Source organism: Cyprinodon tularosa, unplaced genomic scaffold (genome assembly GCF_016077235.1).
Source record: "Cyprinodon tularosa strain WSP-4 unplaced genomic scaffold, ASM1607723v1 ctg40, whole genome shotgun sequence".
Taxonomy (NCBI): Eukaryota; Metazoa; Chordata; class Actinopteri; order Cyprinodontiformes; family Cyprinodontidae; genus Cyprinodon; species Cyprinodon tularosa.
In genome coordinates this window covers 339,997-358,791 of record NW_024039119.1, presented here as the reverse complement: position 1 = coordinate 358,791, position 18,795 = coordinate 339,997, and the positions used below count along the sequence as shown (strand labels likewise).

The 18,795-nt window shown below is 38.6% G+C and overlaps 1 protein-coding gene across 10 annotated transcripts in view; it reads right to left on the bottom strand.

The window, feature by feature from the left end:
• Positions 1-570: 570 nt before the first annotated feature.
• Positions 571-18,795, bottom strand: part of LOC119791824 (calmodulin-binding transcription activator 1-like) — a 108,998-nt gene continuing 90,773 nt past the window's right edge. For 3 of the 10 annotated variants that reach the window (XM_038298154.1, XM_038298148.1, XM_038298157.1), the window contains 11 exons: positions 16,007-16,155; positions 15,131-15,315; positions 14,979-15,057; positions 14,625-14,892; positions 10,603-11,126; positions 10,309-10,454; positions 9,959-10,205; positions 9,743-9,811; positions 8,070-8,215; positions 7,910-7,981; positions 571-6,922 (listed from right to left, as the gene is read on the bottom strand). In XM_038298154.1, the coding sequence (XP_038154082.1) occupies positions 6,847-6,922; positions 7,910-7,981; positions 8,070-8,215; positions 9,743-9,811; positions 9,959-10,205; positions 10,309-10,454; positions 10,603-11,126; positions 14,625-14,892; positions 14,979-15,057; positions 15,131-15,315; positions 16,007-16,155 (1,961 nt within the window). In that variant the 3' untranslated portion in view covers positions 571-6,846. Of the gene's footprint in view, positions 6,923-7,538; positions 7,590-7,747; positions 7,779-7,909; positions 7,982-8,069; positions 8,216-9,742; positions 9,812-9,958; positions 10,206-10,308; positions 10,455-10,602; positions 11,127-14,624; positions 14,893-14,978; positions 15,058-15,130; positions 15,316-16,006; positions 16,156-18,795 lie in introns of all 10 variants that reach the window. The other 7 variants (XM_038298158.1, XM_038298151.1, XM_038298150.1 and 4 more) reach the window with 6 other exon arrangements.

Genomic DNA, 18,795 nt, shown 5'->3' with positions numbered 1-18,795 from the left:
ATTTTGCCATTCCCCTAATCTTTAGCCCCATGCACAAGTCAGTACTCTACCTTGGATAGAAGCATTAATATTTATTTCAGAAGACATGTTGACAAAAACATGTAAAATATAATTTCTATTGACTCTGGTGACACAAAATCCCCAATCAGATGTCAGCAGTAATCCGAATAAACCACACATTGGTAGAAATCAAAGCTACTTGGTGCAAAATTATTCTCTGTCATACTTTCATACAGCAAACACATTATTTTGGTATTGCTAACTATCATGTGATTACATTTTAAAACTCTGTATGTCCATAAATAGTTTCTAGTGGAGATTATCTAATAAGACTAACAATAATATGGCATTTTTTTATAAAAATACTTTTTAGTTTAATAATGTGGAACATATATTTTAAAGTCTTTTAAAAGTCCTCATTTTATTTTCTTCAGCATACTTTAAATTAGCAAATCTTTTTATCATATTTTAGTACTGATAAGGATTTCTGCATCATTGTAATGTACATTGGACTGTTTGGGAGTAAAGATGAAGAGAAAAGAAACAATAAACGTCACCCCAAGAAATAGCTTAAAGTGCAAATTTTCTTTTTATTCTGATTTCATTTTACAGCAGAAATTATGTAAAGCATTCAGAAGACATATTCCACATATAAGGGCAATATTCAAAAACACTTTGCATGGCCTCAGCAACAAAATATTCTTTTGAAAACATCAACAAGTTAGTGATGCTTGTGCATGCATGTTTGTAAAACAAACAGAAAATAGGACGGATTCAAAACTAGGCTACAAAAAAAAAAAAAAAAAAGTGGGAGGAATGAGCAGCTGAGATCGGCTTTGCGAACACAATAGCAGGCAGGATGGAGGTACAGCAGGAGATGAGAGAGAAAGGGAAGATGGGGTGAAAGAGCAGGAGGGCAAGGAGAGGTCTAGCCATAGGTTATCTATAAGGGTCTACCATTCTAGCATGCAATGGGGTGTTTGGCCACGCCCTCTTGAAACAAGGCCTGAAAGGTTATACGGTTCATTTCTAGGTGGACATATGAGAACAGAGGGTGGCTCTGTGCACGTTCACCACCTGTTTATTATGGCAAAGTTTCTTACCTTTTAATCTGTACTTTTTCTTAACTACATACTCATTACACTCACCATCCTCTCAAAAACAAGGTACTACTGGATTTCCTGTAGTGTGGAATACTATAATTTGTTCTGTACAAGTTGATGAATTGATGAATGTGTGTGTGAAGAGGTTTTAGAAAGTCAGTTTCGCTTTGTTAGTGAGAAGCAGATTTTAAGTGCTGAAGAGGAATTGTCTTCGCTGAGGCTTTCTGACCGATAAAAAAAAATAATAAACATAAAACATTTTTATGATTAATTGTATTTCTTAAAGTGCCTTTATAAAATAATTATATCACTTGAATGTTTTCTTTTTCCCAATTTGTCTCATTGCAAATACAAACATGCTCTTTTATTGAGATTTTCAAGTAGTACAAAAACATGATGCGGTACATCCTGCGGCTGTAAAGTGGAACGAAAACGATGCATAAATTTCAAAATGTTTTAAAAACATATCTGAAAAGTGTGGCTGCCATTTGTATTCAGCTCCTTTTACTCTGATGCTCTTAAATAAAGAGTCTTTTTGTCTTTTCAACTCAGTGGTGAAGATTATTAACTGAACTTTATTGACCTCACATTGGAGAAATTTACCTCTGCATTTAACCCATCCCCTTGGGGAGCAGTGGGCTGCCGTTGTGCGGTGCCCGGGTAGCAGTGTGGGATTAAGGGTCTTGTTCAGAGATCCAAAGGGATCTATGGGAGTGGGACTCAAACAAAGAACCTCAGTATTCCAAGCTCTATGCCCTGATCACTAGGACACCACCCCCCACTTCTTATAGTGCATTGATGTGAAATGTTGAGGATTTAGCAGAGCGTCAAATCTGCAGATGATTTGAAAAAGCCCCATATTTCACACGTTTGGCTTCGTGGAAGGCCTTCGAAATGGGATTTAAAAACTGTTTGTATACTACTTTTTTCATTACATCAAAAATAAAAATGTACTTCCCTCAATTTGATGTGTTAAAACACAAAAGAAACTTTATTTGACATCACTTTAAATGCCATGAGTTTAAGATCAAAAAGGTGGCATTGTAAATATACATATATGTATATAATCATGCATCAGGAGGTCCAAGTAAAACAGGAGGCAGGTAAAGGAGAGAGCATTGGAGCAGTTTAAACCAGGAATAGGCTATCGAAGATAGGTAAGATCCCAGCTGATCTCAGTAAATGAGCCATTTGTGGATGTAATTCTACAACAACAGAATTACTATAAACACAAAGCCAGAAGAAAACAAATGAGAAATTTGATTTAGTTTTATTCTCTTTGACTCTTTTGAGCCACAAGAGATGACCTACGTCTCACTCGCAACTTTAACCCACTACTATTTCATTCTGCATGAAACTGACATGGCGAGCTGAATCAAATGGAGGCCACAGTTTTCACATTCTCACCAACGATGCATTTAAAAAAAACATTTATCGTTCCCCTCAATCTAAATCTGTTACGGTCTTAGACTGCAACGATACTAACTGCTTTACATTTAAAGAATTAACATTGTTACACGTCATTGAAAATCTTCATCAATGAAAATTCTTATTGATTGCAAAGTCATTTAAGCCACTCGATTAAAAAAGAATGCATTTTTTTATGTTGGAAACCTTTTACAGAACACAACTGGAATGATGATTTTTTAAGTATATATGTGTAAGACCATGCAAGTCAGATATCAACAGATTTAAATTTGCAGGTGCTACATTAATAAATGGACAGCTGATGTTTTCCAAACAATGATCTCGCACATGCGTACATCCAAATGTACACAGCCTCCACATGTGGGGCACCCATGTGCCAGCAGTTAATGCAATCCACGTACCATCTCCCTGTCCTTCAACCCTGAGTATAATCTTAGGGAGAGATTTCATGCCTCCCAAAGACATTAGCACACGAGAGAAAGAGTGTGGCCTTATTTCCGGGCTGTGTACTTTTGCGTTCCACGCTATGTGCGAGCACATCGCAAGGAGAGACTGTGATGGTAAAAACAGGATGTTGGTGAAACATGTTTAACCAGATAAAGACTTCAGAGCTCTGTTTTTGTATAAACGTTGCAGAAAAAAAAAAAATCTGGGAGAAAAAAAAAGAAGAAGAGTGATATTAAGAAAACACAAAGGGCTCCAATTGGAGATGCTGTGAATGGATTCATGATAGTGCCTTTCATAGACGGGAGTTTTTTTCCTCCTCTAATAAGTACACATAAACGTGGGGGGGTGGGTGGAGGCGATATTGTCAGCCCGACAAACCAACACTTTATCAATTAGGCCATGAGCACTCATTCATACCAGACAAATTAGGGATTTTAACAGATATGGTCAAGCTCAATTTTAACACACAATTTAGGAAAATAAAGAGATAACTGGGAACATTTTTGGAGAATATACAATACTTCCTGATATTAGTTTTCTGTTGTTGAGCAGGCACTTTCCAAACAGTTACCACACAGTTAAAGTACGTCATACAATTATGGCAGTGACTATGAGGAGAAAAAAAAAAAAAAAAAAAAAACATAGCATGAGATCGGAGACATTCTGTTTGAAGATGGAAAGCTTTGACTGGAGGCTGGGCTGGACCTGCTGTAGGTGTGATTGATGGTCTTAATAAAAGCAAGTATGTTGCTGGAGCACAACCACATAGTGAGGGATGTTCAGTGGATATAAAAGTCTACACACCTCCCCGTTTAAATAGTTTTTTTGATATGTGAGAAACAAGACAGAAATGGATAATTTAATACATTTCCACCTAGAAAAGCTAAAATAAAATGGTCGAACAAGAGCGTACATCCTCTTTCTGACATTCTCCAATTTTCTCTCCTTTAAAAGATATTAACTGTACCATGGTTTTTGTGCCATGATTCCAATGGTGTTTAGTGTTAAATAAAACAGCATACCACCGATAGAACACCACTACAAAGCACGACAGAGGCAGGATGGTGATTTGGACCTGTTTTAGGTTATAATCAAATAAGGAGAATTGTGACCTCTAAACCTTCTGCAAGAAATATCAGGATTAATTTAAGATTTTTTTCACCACTATTACAAACCAAGGCCTAAAACGAAATCAGAAAAAGTTTCGCAACGATCTGCAGAAGTTTGTGAACATGAGGATTGTTTTTTTTTTTTTTTTTTAAAGAGAAAGAAAATATTGCCAAGTGAAAATGTATCCTGCTGACTTTCTCCTCCCACAACATAAAACCCGCTGCAATAAAATCCAAAAGTTTTAATTTAGAGTTGTGCACACTTATGCAACCACATTATATGTGTTTTTTTTATTAATCTAATTTCAACCAATATATGCAGCTTGTATAAGCAAAATAAATAAGTGAAATTCGGTCATGATGCATATTTCTCAGACAAAAGGTCCCAGAGCGCTTTAGGATATAGGGTTGAATTAAATTATGAAGCAATGAACCAAATAAACAGATTCACAATAAAATTATTTCATTAAAGCCAATTCAATTTCACAATAACAGAGGAGAAATATGATTTCTAATCTGTGTGTGCAGACATTTCACATCCAGTGCAGCACCCTCTTCCCTTTATGAATCACCAGTCACAGCATTCACATTTAAAACCTCATAGTCATCGGCACCATCAGCATCATCATTTATACTTGCATCGTCTCCATCATCCTTTTATGCATACGTTTTTAGACAGAACTCTAGGAGTCGTAGTTCTACATCTGAGCTAGAGCTACGTTACTACTGTTTACTGTCAACATGTGCTGCCTCTGTGGATCTTACTGAAGACTTCTGGGTACTGGTTTCCCCAGCATAACATACTGTGTTGTTAGGCAAAAGTAGCATTCATAATGATTGGCACTACTGGCAAAACGGGTTTAATTTTTGCTAGCCAAGAAACAAAAGCACAACGTGTAAATGTTTTTTGTTTCATTTTGTTATTTTTTTTTTGTCTGAAAGATCATGATTTCAGCTTACTTTGTTTTCCCACTTATAGTTCTAATGTTAGATTTTTCTTTTGCATGCTTTTAAGAAAATGTCCTTTTTAAATAACACTTATACTGAATACTCTTAAAGTGAAGCAGTTAAAATCCTCTCACAGTCCATAGCCACTAACATGTTCTTTTAGCTGTTTCTTTTGTCTTAAATCTCATGCGCATTTTTCCGTTTGTATTATCTACATTATTTACAAGCAATATGCCGTCCTGTGTACCCAGATCTCTGTCTAAAGTTCTCGTTACGGGAAGTAAAATAATTTATAATCTTAAATACAGTCTTCTTATGAAAAAGTTTCAGGGTCCTTGTATCCCCTTACCTCGTCAGTTTATGTACAGAAATATGCAATAGTCCAAAATATGGATTTGACCGCCCGTATAGGGCCAATACAGGGAGCGGTGCCCTGTATAGTGGCAAGTATAGGACCCGTGTCCTTTACAGAGCAAGCATAGAGACCTCTCGGAGTCAAGAAGAAGTCAAGGCAATGTTATGTGACTCTGTCCTCGAAACCATAGTCATGATTTGGAGGTTCACGCAGAACAAACTAACAGAGACGTTTAACCACTGGAACATGTCGTATTTTATCACACCGGGTGGGAAGGGGTTTGGATTGAGGGACCAATCTGGAACTAAACCACTCTAGAGCCAGTTCAGCAAAGAATTAGACCCTTAAATAAATAAATAATAAATAAAGCACCAAAAAGAAGTCATTTTGTCCTTACACGGTTCACATTACACAGGGCAAGGATAAGTCGATGAAGACATGAGACACAATTACACATAGAAATACAAAAAAGAAACAACACTAAAGCGGTTTTGGCAAGCATGCAGGAGCTCATAGCTCAAACACATGCATTGAATTGAACGAACACGGACACACCACGTCGGGCGAGCAAAAGTGCTGCCACTGAGAACGACTCCATACAAAGTCCATGTAGCAAATTAAGACATCGTTTTTCAGGCCGCTTCCCTTTTATCTAACAATGCTCCTCATACATTCAAGTGCAGTTCCTCCCCCTTTTTTTTCTTTTCTGGATTAGGTGACTAATAGCTTTGTAAGCCGGTGAGTCAGAGCGGTTGGGTGATACTGTGAGATACTGAATCAGCAGAATGATTTGCCACTGTAGCTCTGTAGGATGATATAGAGGAGGAATAAGCTGAGGAGGGGAAAAAACCTTGCATGCAAATGCAACATAGAAGTGAGTTTTTTTGGTTTATGGTTTCTTCTTCTTTCACAGATCTCTGTTTTGATACAAAAAAACAACAAGAAAAAAAAACAGCGGGTTTTGTGTGTTTTTTTGCATGTTGAAAGTCGCCTCTTTCTTGATCCAGTTGTTCCCAGCCTGAGCCTCTTCAGCACATCCAGCTGCTGCCTTAAACAGCAGGACGTCGTCCTCACGCAATTCCCTCTTTTTATCCCTTTTTTCTGCTCATCCCGCTTGACAACTTGCTCTTGCAAAGAAACATACCCATGAGGAGTGCAAAAAATGCCAATGAGGTTAATGTGATGGCCTCCCAGTTAAACTGGAGGAGGATCAGTGCTGTGAGCAGAGCCTGGTTCTGGGGCTCTGCCCAGCAGTCTGTCTGTCTGAGCTGCCATGATGGACACCTATCCTGTCCTCAGTCTGTCTGGGAAGAGTTTTTTTTAGTTGGTTTTCTTTCTTTTTTTTTTTCCTCTTGAGAAATGAGGCCGGGGGGGTTAAGAGCAAAGAGGAGAGGCTGGGAAATGGAAAAAGGGAGGGAGGGTAGGGAGGGAGAGATGTATTGGGGGAGTTGATTGCTCACAGGCTGAGGGGGCTGTGCGCGGGGCCTGGTGACGCATTTTCAGGACCCCTGGCCTTTCTCTGCTCTCTGGCCCTGAGGAAAATCAAACAAACATTAGAAACAGTCAGGGACAAAGTTTACAAGAAGGCCTGTGTATATAAAGTACGCTGTAAAACTTTTAATGTCGTATTTTGTCACATTACAACCACAAACTTTATCGGGATTTAATGTCATGGAGCAGCACAAAGTACTGCATCATATCTATTAGAAATAAATAAAACAAAAAAAGTGTGGTGTAAATTTGTGTTTAGCTCTCCTGAATCAATAAAACTATTTTGCTGCAATTATCTGCTACAAGTTGTTTGTCACATAAATAAAAATAATATATATATGTATGTTGTTGTAATCTAACGAATGCGAAAAAGTACAAAGTAGGAAGAACAGTGTTGCAAGTCACATTATCTGCAAGTTGTAATTTTTTTAAAATTATTTCTCTTTATTTTATCCCCCAAATGTCGAAGAGAAAAGAGCAGTTATTTGACAAAACCTTCATTTATTCACATCCCTTTCACGCACACATATGCCCCTCAATCCTCTATCAGCATCATCCATCAAGGCACACAAAAATCTGCATGCCAAGCAACCCCCACCCCCCCAAAGTCCCTTGGTGATAATCAGAACATGCCCCCAAGAAGATCATATGCAAGACCTGCTTCTCTATCTGTCAGTCATGCACATTTGTTGTCATCATTCGACAGTCCTTAGAGGGAGACAGAAAGAGAGAGGGAGATACAGTATAGGGGGATAAGAGGAGAGCAGGAGGGATGGATTATGATCTAGGAACTCCTCTCCCTCTCCTTCCGCTGTCATGCAAACAGGCATCAGCCTCCGAAAGAGAGGGAGCAAGTGGGGACTCACCTGTTTCAGAGGCCTGTGGTCCATCAAGGGGCTTCACAGGAGCAGCAAAACAACAGCAACTATTAGCACCGCTCTAAGTCTGTGTACATGTGTTAGTCGGTGGTATGGGTGTGTGATATGGTGCCCTAGAGTGTGTGCATTAATGAGTTTGAGCGCGCTCACCTGTGACGGCAGCGGAGCAGGAACCTCAGGATCTTACGAGCAGCCTGGTTCTGTTTTTTAGTGAGGAGGCTGCTGTAAGCAAAGAGACCAGAGTATCTTTTAGTGACGTTTCTTAAATGTAATCCAAGGGACAGCATAGTTGCGTGATCCTGTAGAGCACCTGAGGGAGTGCTTGTAGGAGCGGTAGTATTGCTGGATGAGGACTGCGGCTCTACGGCTCTGCTGGAACTTCCTCTGTTCGTGGAAACTCCGGAAACGACTCTGGATCAGGATGGCTGCTAAAGTCATCCTCTTATAAAGTGCATACTGCAAGGAAGGACAGGAGCAACGTGAAGCCTGATGAGTAAGGGAATCATTTTATTTCTACATCCCCTTCCAAGTGTTTTGAACTTTTGACGCAAACTTAGTGTAATTATATTGGATTTTGTCAGAAAACTAGAAAGTTCTGCAAAAAATGAAAAAATGGAAGTGAAATACGTTTTGATTTTTATCTCCCTTTGAATCCAATTTAAACCAAATCTTCCAGAGGTCACGCATGTGTGACTTGGTCCTCTCACTAGGCTGTTGTAGTTGTTTTTAAGGGGATCAGAGTAAAAGGGGGCTAAACAAATGTCTGGCAAAGTTGTCTAACTTTTATGCATGAGGGCATTCTGAATCTATACCAACTTTATCCCACTACAGATTTTTTTTGTTGCTTTATGTCTGCTTATCACACAATTTCTTGATGGAAACTGATGAAGTCTGTGCTGGAAAACAAAAAAAAACTCAGGAATGAATGAGTCGTTATTTTAGGAAATTTTGTTAAAAATTACTAATGTAACACATGCAAAACGTTATATATAAATATTAATGAAATATATAATTAAGTTGCATATAATTAAGTGCTTATAAAAGGATTTTGAGGTACATTGGACTAAAACTTGCAGAAGAATTACAAAAAAAGATATATATATATATATCATCTACATCTAGTTATAGTAGATGGATAACATATATACATAGAATTTATGAGTAGGATTTGTTAAAAAAAACAACCCAAAATATCTAATTAACCATAGTGTAAATCAAAAAAAGAATCTGGAGCCAAATGTGAAAATGTCCCCTAATCAGTTCTGTTTGCTTTGGGAAAGAGACACTGAGATGAAACAGAAAACCGAGTCTTCCCGTGTGTGTAGTGTTGAAGAATATCAGGAAGGTGAGTGAGAACCAGAAACATTGCATAAATTTTAGCGACTAGGGGCGCTAGACCTGTGGCTTCCAGGTTCAGTGGCCCTGAAATCAACAGTGACGCTGCACAGCTGCAAATGAAACAGTCTCCCTCTGCATGAATCTGATAACAGACAGTGTTTGGACGCAGAGATAGCCAAGTCATGGACTTGGCTGTAAATTCAAGGCCACATTTGACTCTCTAGATTAAATCCTACATCAGAGAACCAAAAATATGTCTGATCAGGTTAGGGTCAGATCTGAGTCGTTTTAACGTTTAGCTAAGTTATCTCTGGTGTTTAAGGGGAGATCACATTGCCGTAAAAGCGGCGCTCTGGGTCACATGACTCATTTATAACTGGATCTGATCCTCTGAATTTACATTATGGGAGTTTTTGAACAGGGCAGTTATATTCCCCCGAGTGCTTCATACTGACCTGAAAAACCATATAATATATAAAAAAAAGGCTAATTGTTGGGTCGAAAGTTAAACAGTAGTTTTGCTTTGAAATGCCCACAGACCTAGAAATTATATTTAAACTGTTTTGTGGAATACGGTCAATCACTGTAATAAAAAGCACGTCTCTATTAAAACAGGAGTGAGCTGTTCCAGCCGGCTGATCTTACCTGCTTGTATCTCTTGTAGCAGCGTTGAATCACTGCTGCTATCTCTTTGTGTTGTTCCTGAAGGGGACCCTGAGAGGAATGTCAGAAATAATTTCACCTAACATTGCATATGTGACGTAATTACTGTTTTCAGCAGCTTGACAAGTGTTCAACAGAGCATCACAGAAAAAGATAAGCGTATTATACCATCTGTGTGAGAATGGAGGGCGCACTTGCCTTGTGTTTTCTGAGGGAGTGCAGAGCATGCCTGATGGTTTCGTACAGTTCGTGCTGCTCTGCCTCAGTCATAGCTAGACAAGAGGAATCTGTTTTCAACTTTTCCTCTTTCATAGCTGCACAGAGGAAGGAGCTCCAGTCAAAGGGAGACGAGGGCGCTTGGTTTGCATGAGGAGTCGTCTGATCCTCCAGCCCTGAGAGTGAATTTGGTTTGGGGCTTGTAGCCTGGGGCTTAGATTTCAGAAACCTGTATAGAAAAATACAAAGTACCAAACTAAATGTTTCCTAAAGTGTCTATGGTACCTTAAGTATTTTGAAAAAGGAGGGACATTTAGGAGATTCAAACTCACCTTTCCACTTCTTCAAGGTAACCAGACAATGACTTGACATCACTGCTGATCGCAGCCTTTGCAGAACCTGCTTCAGTGGCTGTAGTCTGCTTATGCCTTCCAGCTGAAGCATCCATGATGTGATCAGCAAGCATCGTAATGTCCACCTATAACACGTGAAGAGCCCTTGGTATTTGTTCTTGAAGACGGTGGCAACATTTAGAATAAACCCTTCTTTTTTATTTTTTGAAATAAATGATCACTTTGCATTTTAAAATATTTTCTTTATGTCAAAACTCAAACTGCTAACTATACCTGCAAGTCATCTGTGTTATCCTGATAGGTCAGCAGCTCAGTCTCCTCCCCCCTGTCAGACAGCACCCTCTGTCTCAGATGAATTGCTAGCCGTTCTTTTCCTTGAATTCTCCTGACCAGACTGTTTTGCCCAAACGAGCGCCTCAGGCTCCACATGTTGCCCCTCTCAGACCCCCTTATCCTGGCCTGCAGGTGAGAGAACGGAGCACCGGGGAATGGAGGCCGGTCAGGGGTGGAGCTGGAAAGAGGTGCCCTCTGATAGCTGAGGTCATTTTTTTGTGAGTTGGGTAGAATGGATTGGAGAGGATTTGGCTTTGCGGAGGGTTCGAGGGGGGGGCTGATGGTGTTGGTGCCAGGGGTTGAGTTAGCGAGCTGCCGCTGGCTCGCAGGGTTTGATTTGGGTCGCTTGGCTGGGGGCGGGCCTCCCTGTTCCACATTGGCTCCCTGTTGGGATCTTTGACCAGTTTGGCTCCAGCTCTGGTTCTGGTTTAATGGTTGGCTCTCTGTTCTTTTCCTTCTCACCTCTGCAGAGATAAAATAAGTTAACAATGAGGATTAATCTTTTAACTTCCTATTAGAAAATATTCAAGTATTAAAAAAAAAAAAAATATCATGAAGTACGAAGCTCTTATTCCTTAACAAACCATAGTCCCTGTTTTAGAAATTAATGTCTCGAAAAAGGAAAGTTTAATATTTTTCCTGCTGTAGTGACATGTTTCATTGGGTTTTACTGGGATTTCACACAATACAATAGAGACTAACATAAGGAATGAAATCCACAGTTTTCATTACTTTTCAAAATCAATCTTGAAAATTACTAAGTGTAAATAATAATAAGTGTAAGGAGCAAAATTTTTACCATTATTGCTAAAAGCAAAGAGCACATTTTTTAAATAAAAATTTGGAAAAAAATATTAAAAAAAAAAAAAAAAAAAAAAAAATGTCACACAGAAATGAAAGTTTGAAAATATTTTAATATAAAGAAAAAACATTTTTGAGAGTAACTTTTTTATTTTCTCTGATTTAGTTTTTCTAATGTTTTTTTTCTTCAGATTTTTTAAAATATATATTCAAATAATTTGCTTCTTTTTGCATGTCTGCTTCTGTCTCCTTGAACCCCAGTCGGCCTCACCAGATGGCCGCTCACACTGAGCCTGGTTCCGCTGGAGGTTTCTTCCTGTTAAAAGGGAGTTTTACCTCTCCACTGTTGCTGCAAGCATGAGATTACATGTGTTGTAATTGGCTCTTATATAAATAAACCCAAATTCAATTTTTTTTATCACTAATTTTCTTTTCTTTAAATGTTTCCACAGATTTTCTATTTTCAAAATTCGTTTTAATCATAACTGAGAATTTGTTTTAATCGGATTGAGTTTTACATATTGCATTCTTTTCAAATTGCGTTTCACAGATCAATTTCTCTTCACTTCGCTCTTGATGCACATATTACCAATACATTGTAGCTTCTAGTGTTTATGCAGACCATCAGAAACATGTCTCCAGAATCCTGATAAGATAAGAATGTGACCTCTGAAACACAATTTAAAAAGAATGCAATTCTTGAAAACTCAATTTGAAAAACAACAATAAAAAAAAAATAAAAAAATCAATATAAATCTGCAATAAAAAAATGGTATTAAAGCAAAATGGGAAAGGGAAACAGGGAGTAAAATATCAGCTGAAGAGTGCAAAAGAATATAGCAATATCAATAGAAATGCTCCAGTTCAATGACCTGGTGGGAATTTAACTGGAAGAACTTTATTAGATATTTTATTACCCCATCCCAAAAATCTAAATTCAGTGACACCACCCCTGTCTGCTAGAGACAATGTGGCCAAAAAAGTGCAAATCGCCACCATGTCTTTTCGGATTGCCCAAAAATTCAAGGTTTTTGGTCAGAAATACATAACTTATTACAAGACATTTTCAGAGAGGATTTGCCACTGGACTTTAAAACTTTTTTATCTGGGATGTGTTCCTCAAGACTGGCTGAAAGTGGACAAATACTTAATGAACATCATTTTAGTGGCCAGCAAAAAAGCAATCAGGAGGAAACCAGAAAGCCCAACACTTGGTACGTGGAAAGACATTGTGGTGGAAATATATAAGATGACACAAATAAAAGCCTATGATAACCAAAAAAAGAACTCTTCTTAGAGCGATGTTGAAATGGTATTTCTTTGCTCCAGCCAAGTGGCCAGCAGCACAACTTTATTATTATGACTTTATAATGTAAAATGTATCCTATTGTATGAACATGTATGTGAAAAACTCCTTATATGTACATAGTTCTGTTCTTATTTGTGTGTTGTTCCCCTCTTCCCCTTTACCTGGAAAAAAAACAAACAATAAAAAAAAAAAAATATATATATATATATATATATATATATATATATATATATATATATATATATATATATATATATATATATATATATATCTATATATATATATATATATATATATATATATATATATATATATATATATATATATATATATAAATGAAATTTGAAAACAGAGTAAAGAATAAAGAAATCTGAGAGAAAAACAGCAAACCTACTCTAAAGTCTTTTTTTTTATTGAGACATTTTTCTAAGTTGTGCTACTGGATTGCAATTTTTTTTCAAACTTCAATTTAAAGAATGTGTTTTTTACTTGCAACTCTAATGGAACAAAATTAACTCCATATAGGCTCAGCCAACTTCCTCCAGAGGTCGGTTAATTAGTAAAGAGACACCGCATCTACCTGTGTGTTATCCGACCCCAGTATAAACACAGCTGTTCTGTAAAGTCCTCAGAGGTTTGGTAAAGAACATTAGTGAACAAACAGGATCATGGGAAGGATGTGCTGTTTGCAGCTTGTTCCCAGCTATAGCAAACATGCAAACATGAAAGAAAAGGCCCTGTCAAACAAGGCAAACATTGCTCTAGGTTCTTTTATGTGCTGCAAAATTCTGCTGAAGGGGAAACCACCCCAGTTTAACCAGAATACAGGTTGAGCATGCTGTGGGGTTCCTATCTTTAGAAGGGCCCATGAAGGGGGTAGGATGATTGAGAAATGGACGGAGCTCAATACAGAAAAATCCTACAAGAAAACCTGTTTGACATATTAAGCCAGCGCTATAGTGGAAGGGTTTAGATCAAAGCAAATGTATGCATTATAGTGATCAACATGGTTACGCCATATGTTTTACATTTCTGTCATCAAAACCTTAGAAAAACATTGTAAGAGAATCTTAATAAAATTCGCAGCTGTTTAAATGTCTTAACTATGTCTTTGATTCTATTTATTTCTGTAATGTGTACGTATTTTTATTCCTTTTGCATGTACTATGTGTGCTTAGCTGGACAAAATAATGGTACACTTTCAAAGCAAAAAGATTCAAGGTCCATATTTGCTTTTGTTGGACACTGTATTTATCTTACAAAGGTCTTATCTTTTATATGTTTTCTATGATGTTGAGAATTTATAGCTTTTAGTTTTCTATATTTTTTGATTTAATAACCCTTCAACAATCAATCTAAATTATTATTTACAGAAAGAGTAAAAATGTTTTTTTGGTCATTTTTATTTTTGTTACTCAAGCAGATAATTAAGCTTTAAAAGAGACTTTCAAAAGTAACGAAAACCAGTCAGCTGGCACCATGTTTAAAGCTTTATATAACTTATGTTTCAGTGTTTGTCTGATATTGAGTCCTCGTCTGTGTTCAATTTCAAAGCATGTAAGGTGTAGAGTTATGACTCTTGGTAAGGACTTCTGTGATATAGATTTTAATTACAGAAGATAGACAATGAAGCTTAGTGAACTCTCAATAAGTTGATTGATATTTGGACCTTGGCACAACTACCTGTTTTAGTGATATGTGGAATTGACTGTTTTTAAAGATATCCTTAAAACAAAACAAAAATCCACATTAATATTCTTCTGGTAAGCATCCTTCATAATTTAAATCTTACACATGAAAAAAAGGACAACCAAGAGCTACTTTATGATGACTAAAATTTGAAAGAATGGACCTGGGCTTGGGTTAGTGCTGGAGCTGTTACTGATCCCACCGTTCTGTGACCCTCCTTTCCACTTGTCGATCCAACTATCCGCAGACTGCCCCTTAGTTTGTGGACTCTGCTGCAGCTGCTCCAAAAGCTCAGCCAATCGAGTGTGACCGCGGGATCGGGCAATGTTCAGCGGCAGGCGGCCAAGAGAGTCAGGAATGGCTAAAGCTCTTGGGTCCCACTGGTAAAGAACCAGTGCTGCCTCCGTATGTCCCAGAGCACATGCCCACATCTGAAGGAGATGGAATGAAATAAAGGTCAAACACACATAGAAAGAAAATAGGGGAAATTTAAAATGTGAAAGTATCGATTACTCACGAGCGGCGTGCAGGAGAAGTGGTCGACATTAAGGGGATCCACTTCCAGCTCAAGGTCAATGCTGTCAGCATGCTTTGTCCTGCAGAGCGAGGCGACAGCTGTAAAATTAACTTAATCTTCACGGCGGAGTGTCATATCTAAGTGTTACTCACCGCCAGCGAATGAGTGTCTGGATGAGTCCTGCATAACCCTGGGCTGCGGCCAGATGCAGCAGCGTCATTCCTCTGGAGTTCTTACTGTGGACAAGCTGGTTAGAAGAAGTCCAGCAGGGCTGAGACATCATCTTCTCACACACCACCACCACACGGCCCTCAAATGTGCTCTGATCAGGGGAGCTCTGAGGGATGGAAAAGAAAAAGGAAAAACAAATGGAAAAATATTAAAAATTCTGTTTTTTTAATGTCTAGCGACTTCCTATGATGCAATAAGCAGCCTCTTCCTGGCGTTCTCTGAGGCCGACGTTGGTTTTCGGAGTGCTATAACACATTAAAAGAAAGTATTTTGAGTTTCCTGATAAATGCAGGAGTTTAGAACTCAACGGGACATTATAGCTTACCAAGATTAATTTTGAATTCATGGATCATCTCATAAATGCTGAGTCAATATCAAATTTTAAGTGATTTCAAAATAAAGACTCATAGTTTTGCTTTATGCATTTATAGGATATAAACACATTGGAAAGGTTTTTTTTTTTATGCAGTCAGAGTAGATGGACCAAGACCACATTTTTAAATTTGATCTGATGATCAGAGCGTACTGAGCGTACTGGTTGTTTATTCTCTAGTTACCACTGACCTTCTCTTCTTTCTTAAGTAGTTTTTTGATTGCTATTTGCAGTGAAAGATGACAGAAAGATGATTCAGTAGTTTATCGTTACTTGATACTTTATGGGATGGTATAGGAATGTCTGTCAGTGCCTTAAACATTGTCTTTTTAAAGTCAAGCCTTGATTTATTTCATTATCTTCATATTTTTGTCTCTTTCATCTAAGACGTCATGCAGAATGCAATCCTCTACAATAGTCTTACTTGAGACCGCTGATCATTGGCTCCTCCCCCCTCCAATCCTCCACCCTTGGTTGCCATGGCTTCTGAGCTGGGGTTCTGATTGGCTATTTCAGCCATCCTTTGCTCCATTTGCTCCAGACGCTCCAAGATGGACATCCTGAACTGGGTGTCTGTGGAAATGCAGAAGAAAGGTTTGGATCTGTTTGCTGTAAACAGTGCATACTGTATATGTTTCAGTAAGTTTCTCTTAAGATGAGGGGCTTGATTCTGTTTTTTTTTCAGTGCTGCTGCAGATGTGCTGCAGTGACCCTCATGTCATCCCACCTGCTGCTCTCCTACTCAGTTTTCTGTTTATGCTATACTAATATGTTCAATTCTACACTCTTGAGAAACCTGATATCAATGTGAATGTACTTTTGTCAAGACCAGAGGCTTTTTAGAAAAGGGTAGTGAAAACAAAGGCCGACATAAAGTCCAAGGAACACAAAAGATGGGTCTGGAAAGAAAGTTGTGGGGAAGTTTAAAAGTTGGCTAGGTTTTAAAACAATACCTCGAGCTATGTACATAGGACTGAAGACCGATCAATGGAAATCCTTCAACACAGCTGCTAAACTACTATGACATGTTCATCAAGGAGAGCAATTTTTAACACAGCTAATGTGGCACTTTCCATTTGACTGTTAGTTATGCACACCACAAAAACAGGCCTTTGTGGCAGGGTGGTGAAAAGGGAGCCACAATAGAATGAAAATTTGGTTTAATTTGAAGTTTACTGCATGACATGCAGGACACAAAAAACAGCGGGATGAAAATACTCCTGAATAAAGAAATTAAAAATAAGTGTTTTAGCTTACATGCAAATTTGGGCTGGGGGATATTGCTTAAAATCTGATTTCTGCTTTTTCCTACAACATCCAATTAATTCTTTTTTGGGGCTCACCTAAGTTTCTTAATAAGAATTAAAGAATTACTTATATTCTTTTCAAAAACTAGTTTCTATTTCAACACCCCCCCCCCCCCCCCCCATTTTATTGTCAGTATACTGTTGCAAGTACACAGCAACGAAATAAACTCTCTGCATTTGACCCATCCCCTTGGGGAGCAGTGGGCTGCCATTTTGTGCGGCGCCTGGGAAGCAGTGTGGGGTTAAGGGTCTTTTTGCACAGGGACCCAGAATGGTAGTCTGTAGGAGTGGGGCTCAAACTCAGAACCTCAGGATTCCAAGCTCTATGCCCTAACCACTAGGTCACCACTCGCCATTATGAACTGATGACACGCTAAGCCAAGGTGTCAAAGTGGTTCCAGAAAGGGCCGTGTGGCTGCAGGTTTTCTTTCCAACCAAGCAATAGCACACCAGACATCATCTCATCAAGTCATCATGTTCAGATTGGACTCACTTGATGAGATGACTGTCTGGTGTGCTATTGCTTGGTTTGAAAGAAAACCTGCAGCCACACAGCCCTTTCTGGAACCACTTTGACACTTCTGCGCTAAGCTATGGAAGGACAAAATTCAGATTTTCCAAAAATTAAATTGTCACCAAAAACCCCAAAAACATTTAAGCAATTATATCATGTAATCACCTAGCCCCTATGCAAATCTTGTCGGAAAACAACAAACATCACATTGAACACAACATAATAGTGAGACATAGTGGTGGCGGCATCATACTGTAAAGCCAATCTATTGAATAGAAGCAATGTTGGCTCTCTATTACTTTTCGTACAGACTTAATGTTATTTACAATGCACTATCTTGTTAAACTTCAACATTAATCAATAAAATCAACTGAAAGTTAAAAATAGAACCAGTTGCTCAAAAAACAAACAGAAAAACACATTACAGCAGTTTGGTATTAGAAAAAATTTATAACATAACAAAGAAATATCTAACAGTAGCTTATATAATGTAATGTTTTCAGTTTTCCCTGTCAAACCCGTTTCCTCTGTTGTTATTGTGGGATAAGTGGAGCTGTCCCCTCCTTATGGTGCTGAAACTGTTCAGCACCATAAGGAGGGGACAGCTCAACCAAAAAAAGAACATACAAGCACCACGGCATATTTCAGTCCAATCATTCCTTTGTTTACTAGCCATGCCATAAATATGCATGAAATAAAACAAAAGGTAAGACTCCATAGCAACGAAATCACCAGCGGCAAATAAATAAACGCAACCCTAATAACGTAGCAGCTGTAAACAAGACACACCTGAAGGGCAGTAAAACAGCGCGACGAGAAGTTACAATCAGTCTTCTTCTGCTAAAGCTTCATCAGTCTGGGGTGTACGACTCACAGCATCGCTTCTCCAGCCGTAAAAAAAAAAAAAAACACAAATAAAAAAAAGGGAGGGAAGGAGAGAGAGCTTCTCCACGTTGTGTGTGTGAGCGGGAGCAGCGCTTCAAATCCGCCCGCCACTCCTGGAGCTGCGGGAGGCTCGCTCGTCATCACCAGACCGCACACATAGGCTGGAATGAAGCCTGTCGGCTGGGCTGTATGCAGATACATGTTTAATAGCTGAAACCTGTTTTTTTTCTTTCTTTCTTTTCTCATTTTTTCCATTTATGTTTGAGACCAAAACGGAAACATTTTACAGAAACAGGTCGCCTCTCGCTGTCCTCGCTTAGAGACAAAAGCAGACCCTGTGAATGTATCAGCTGTGGTGAAAAAGTCATGTCCTTGTCCTTAATTTGAGCCAGGAGGCAGCATGCTGTGACTGGAAAGCAGCTCTGCCGCACTGCGCAACGCGGAGACGGGGGCGAAAACGCAGACAGGACATGCATTGCCTGGTGGGAGCCATGTGTTTCCAAGCTG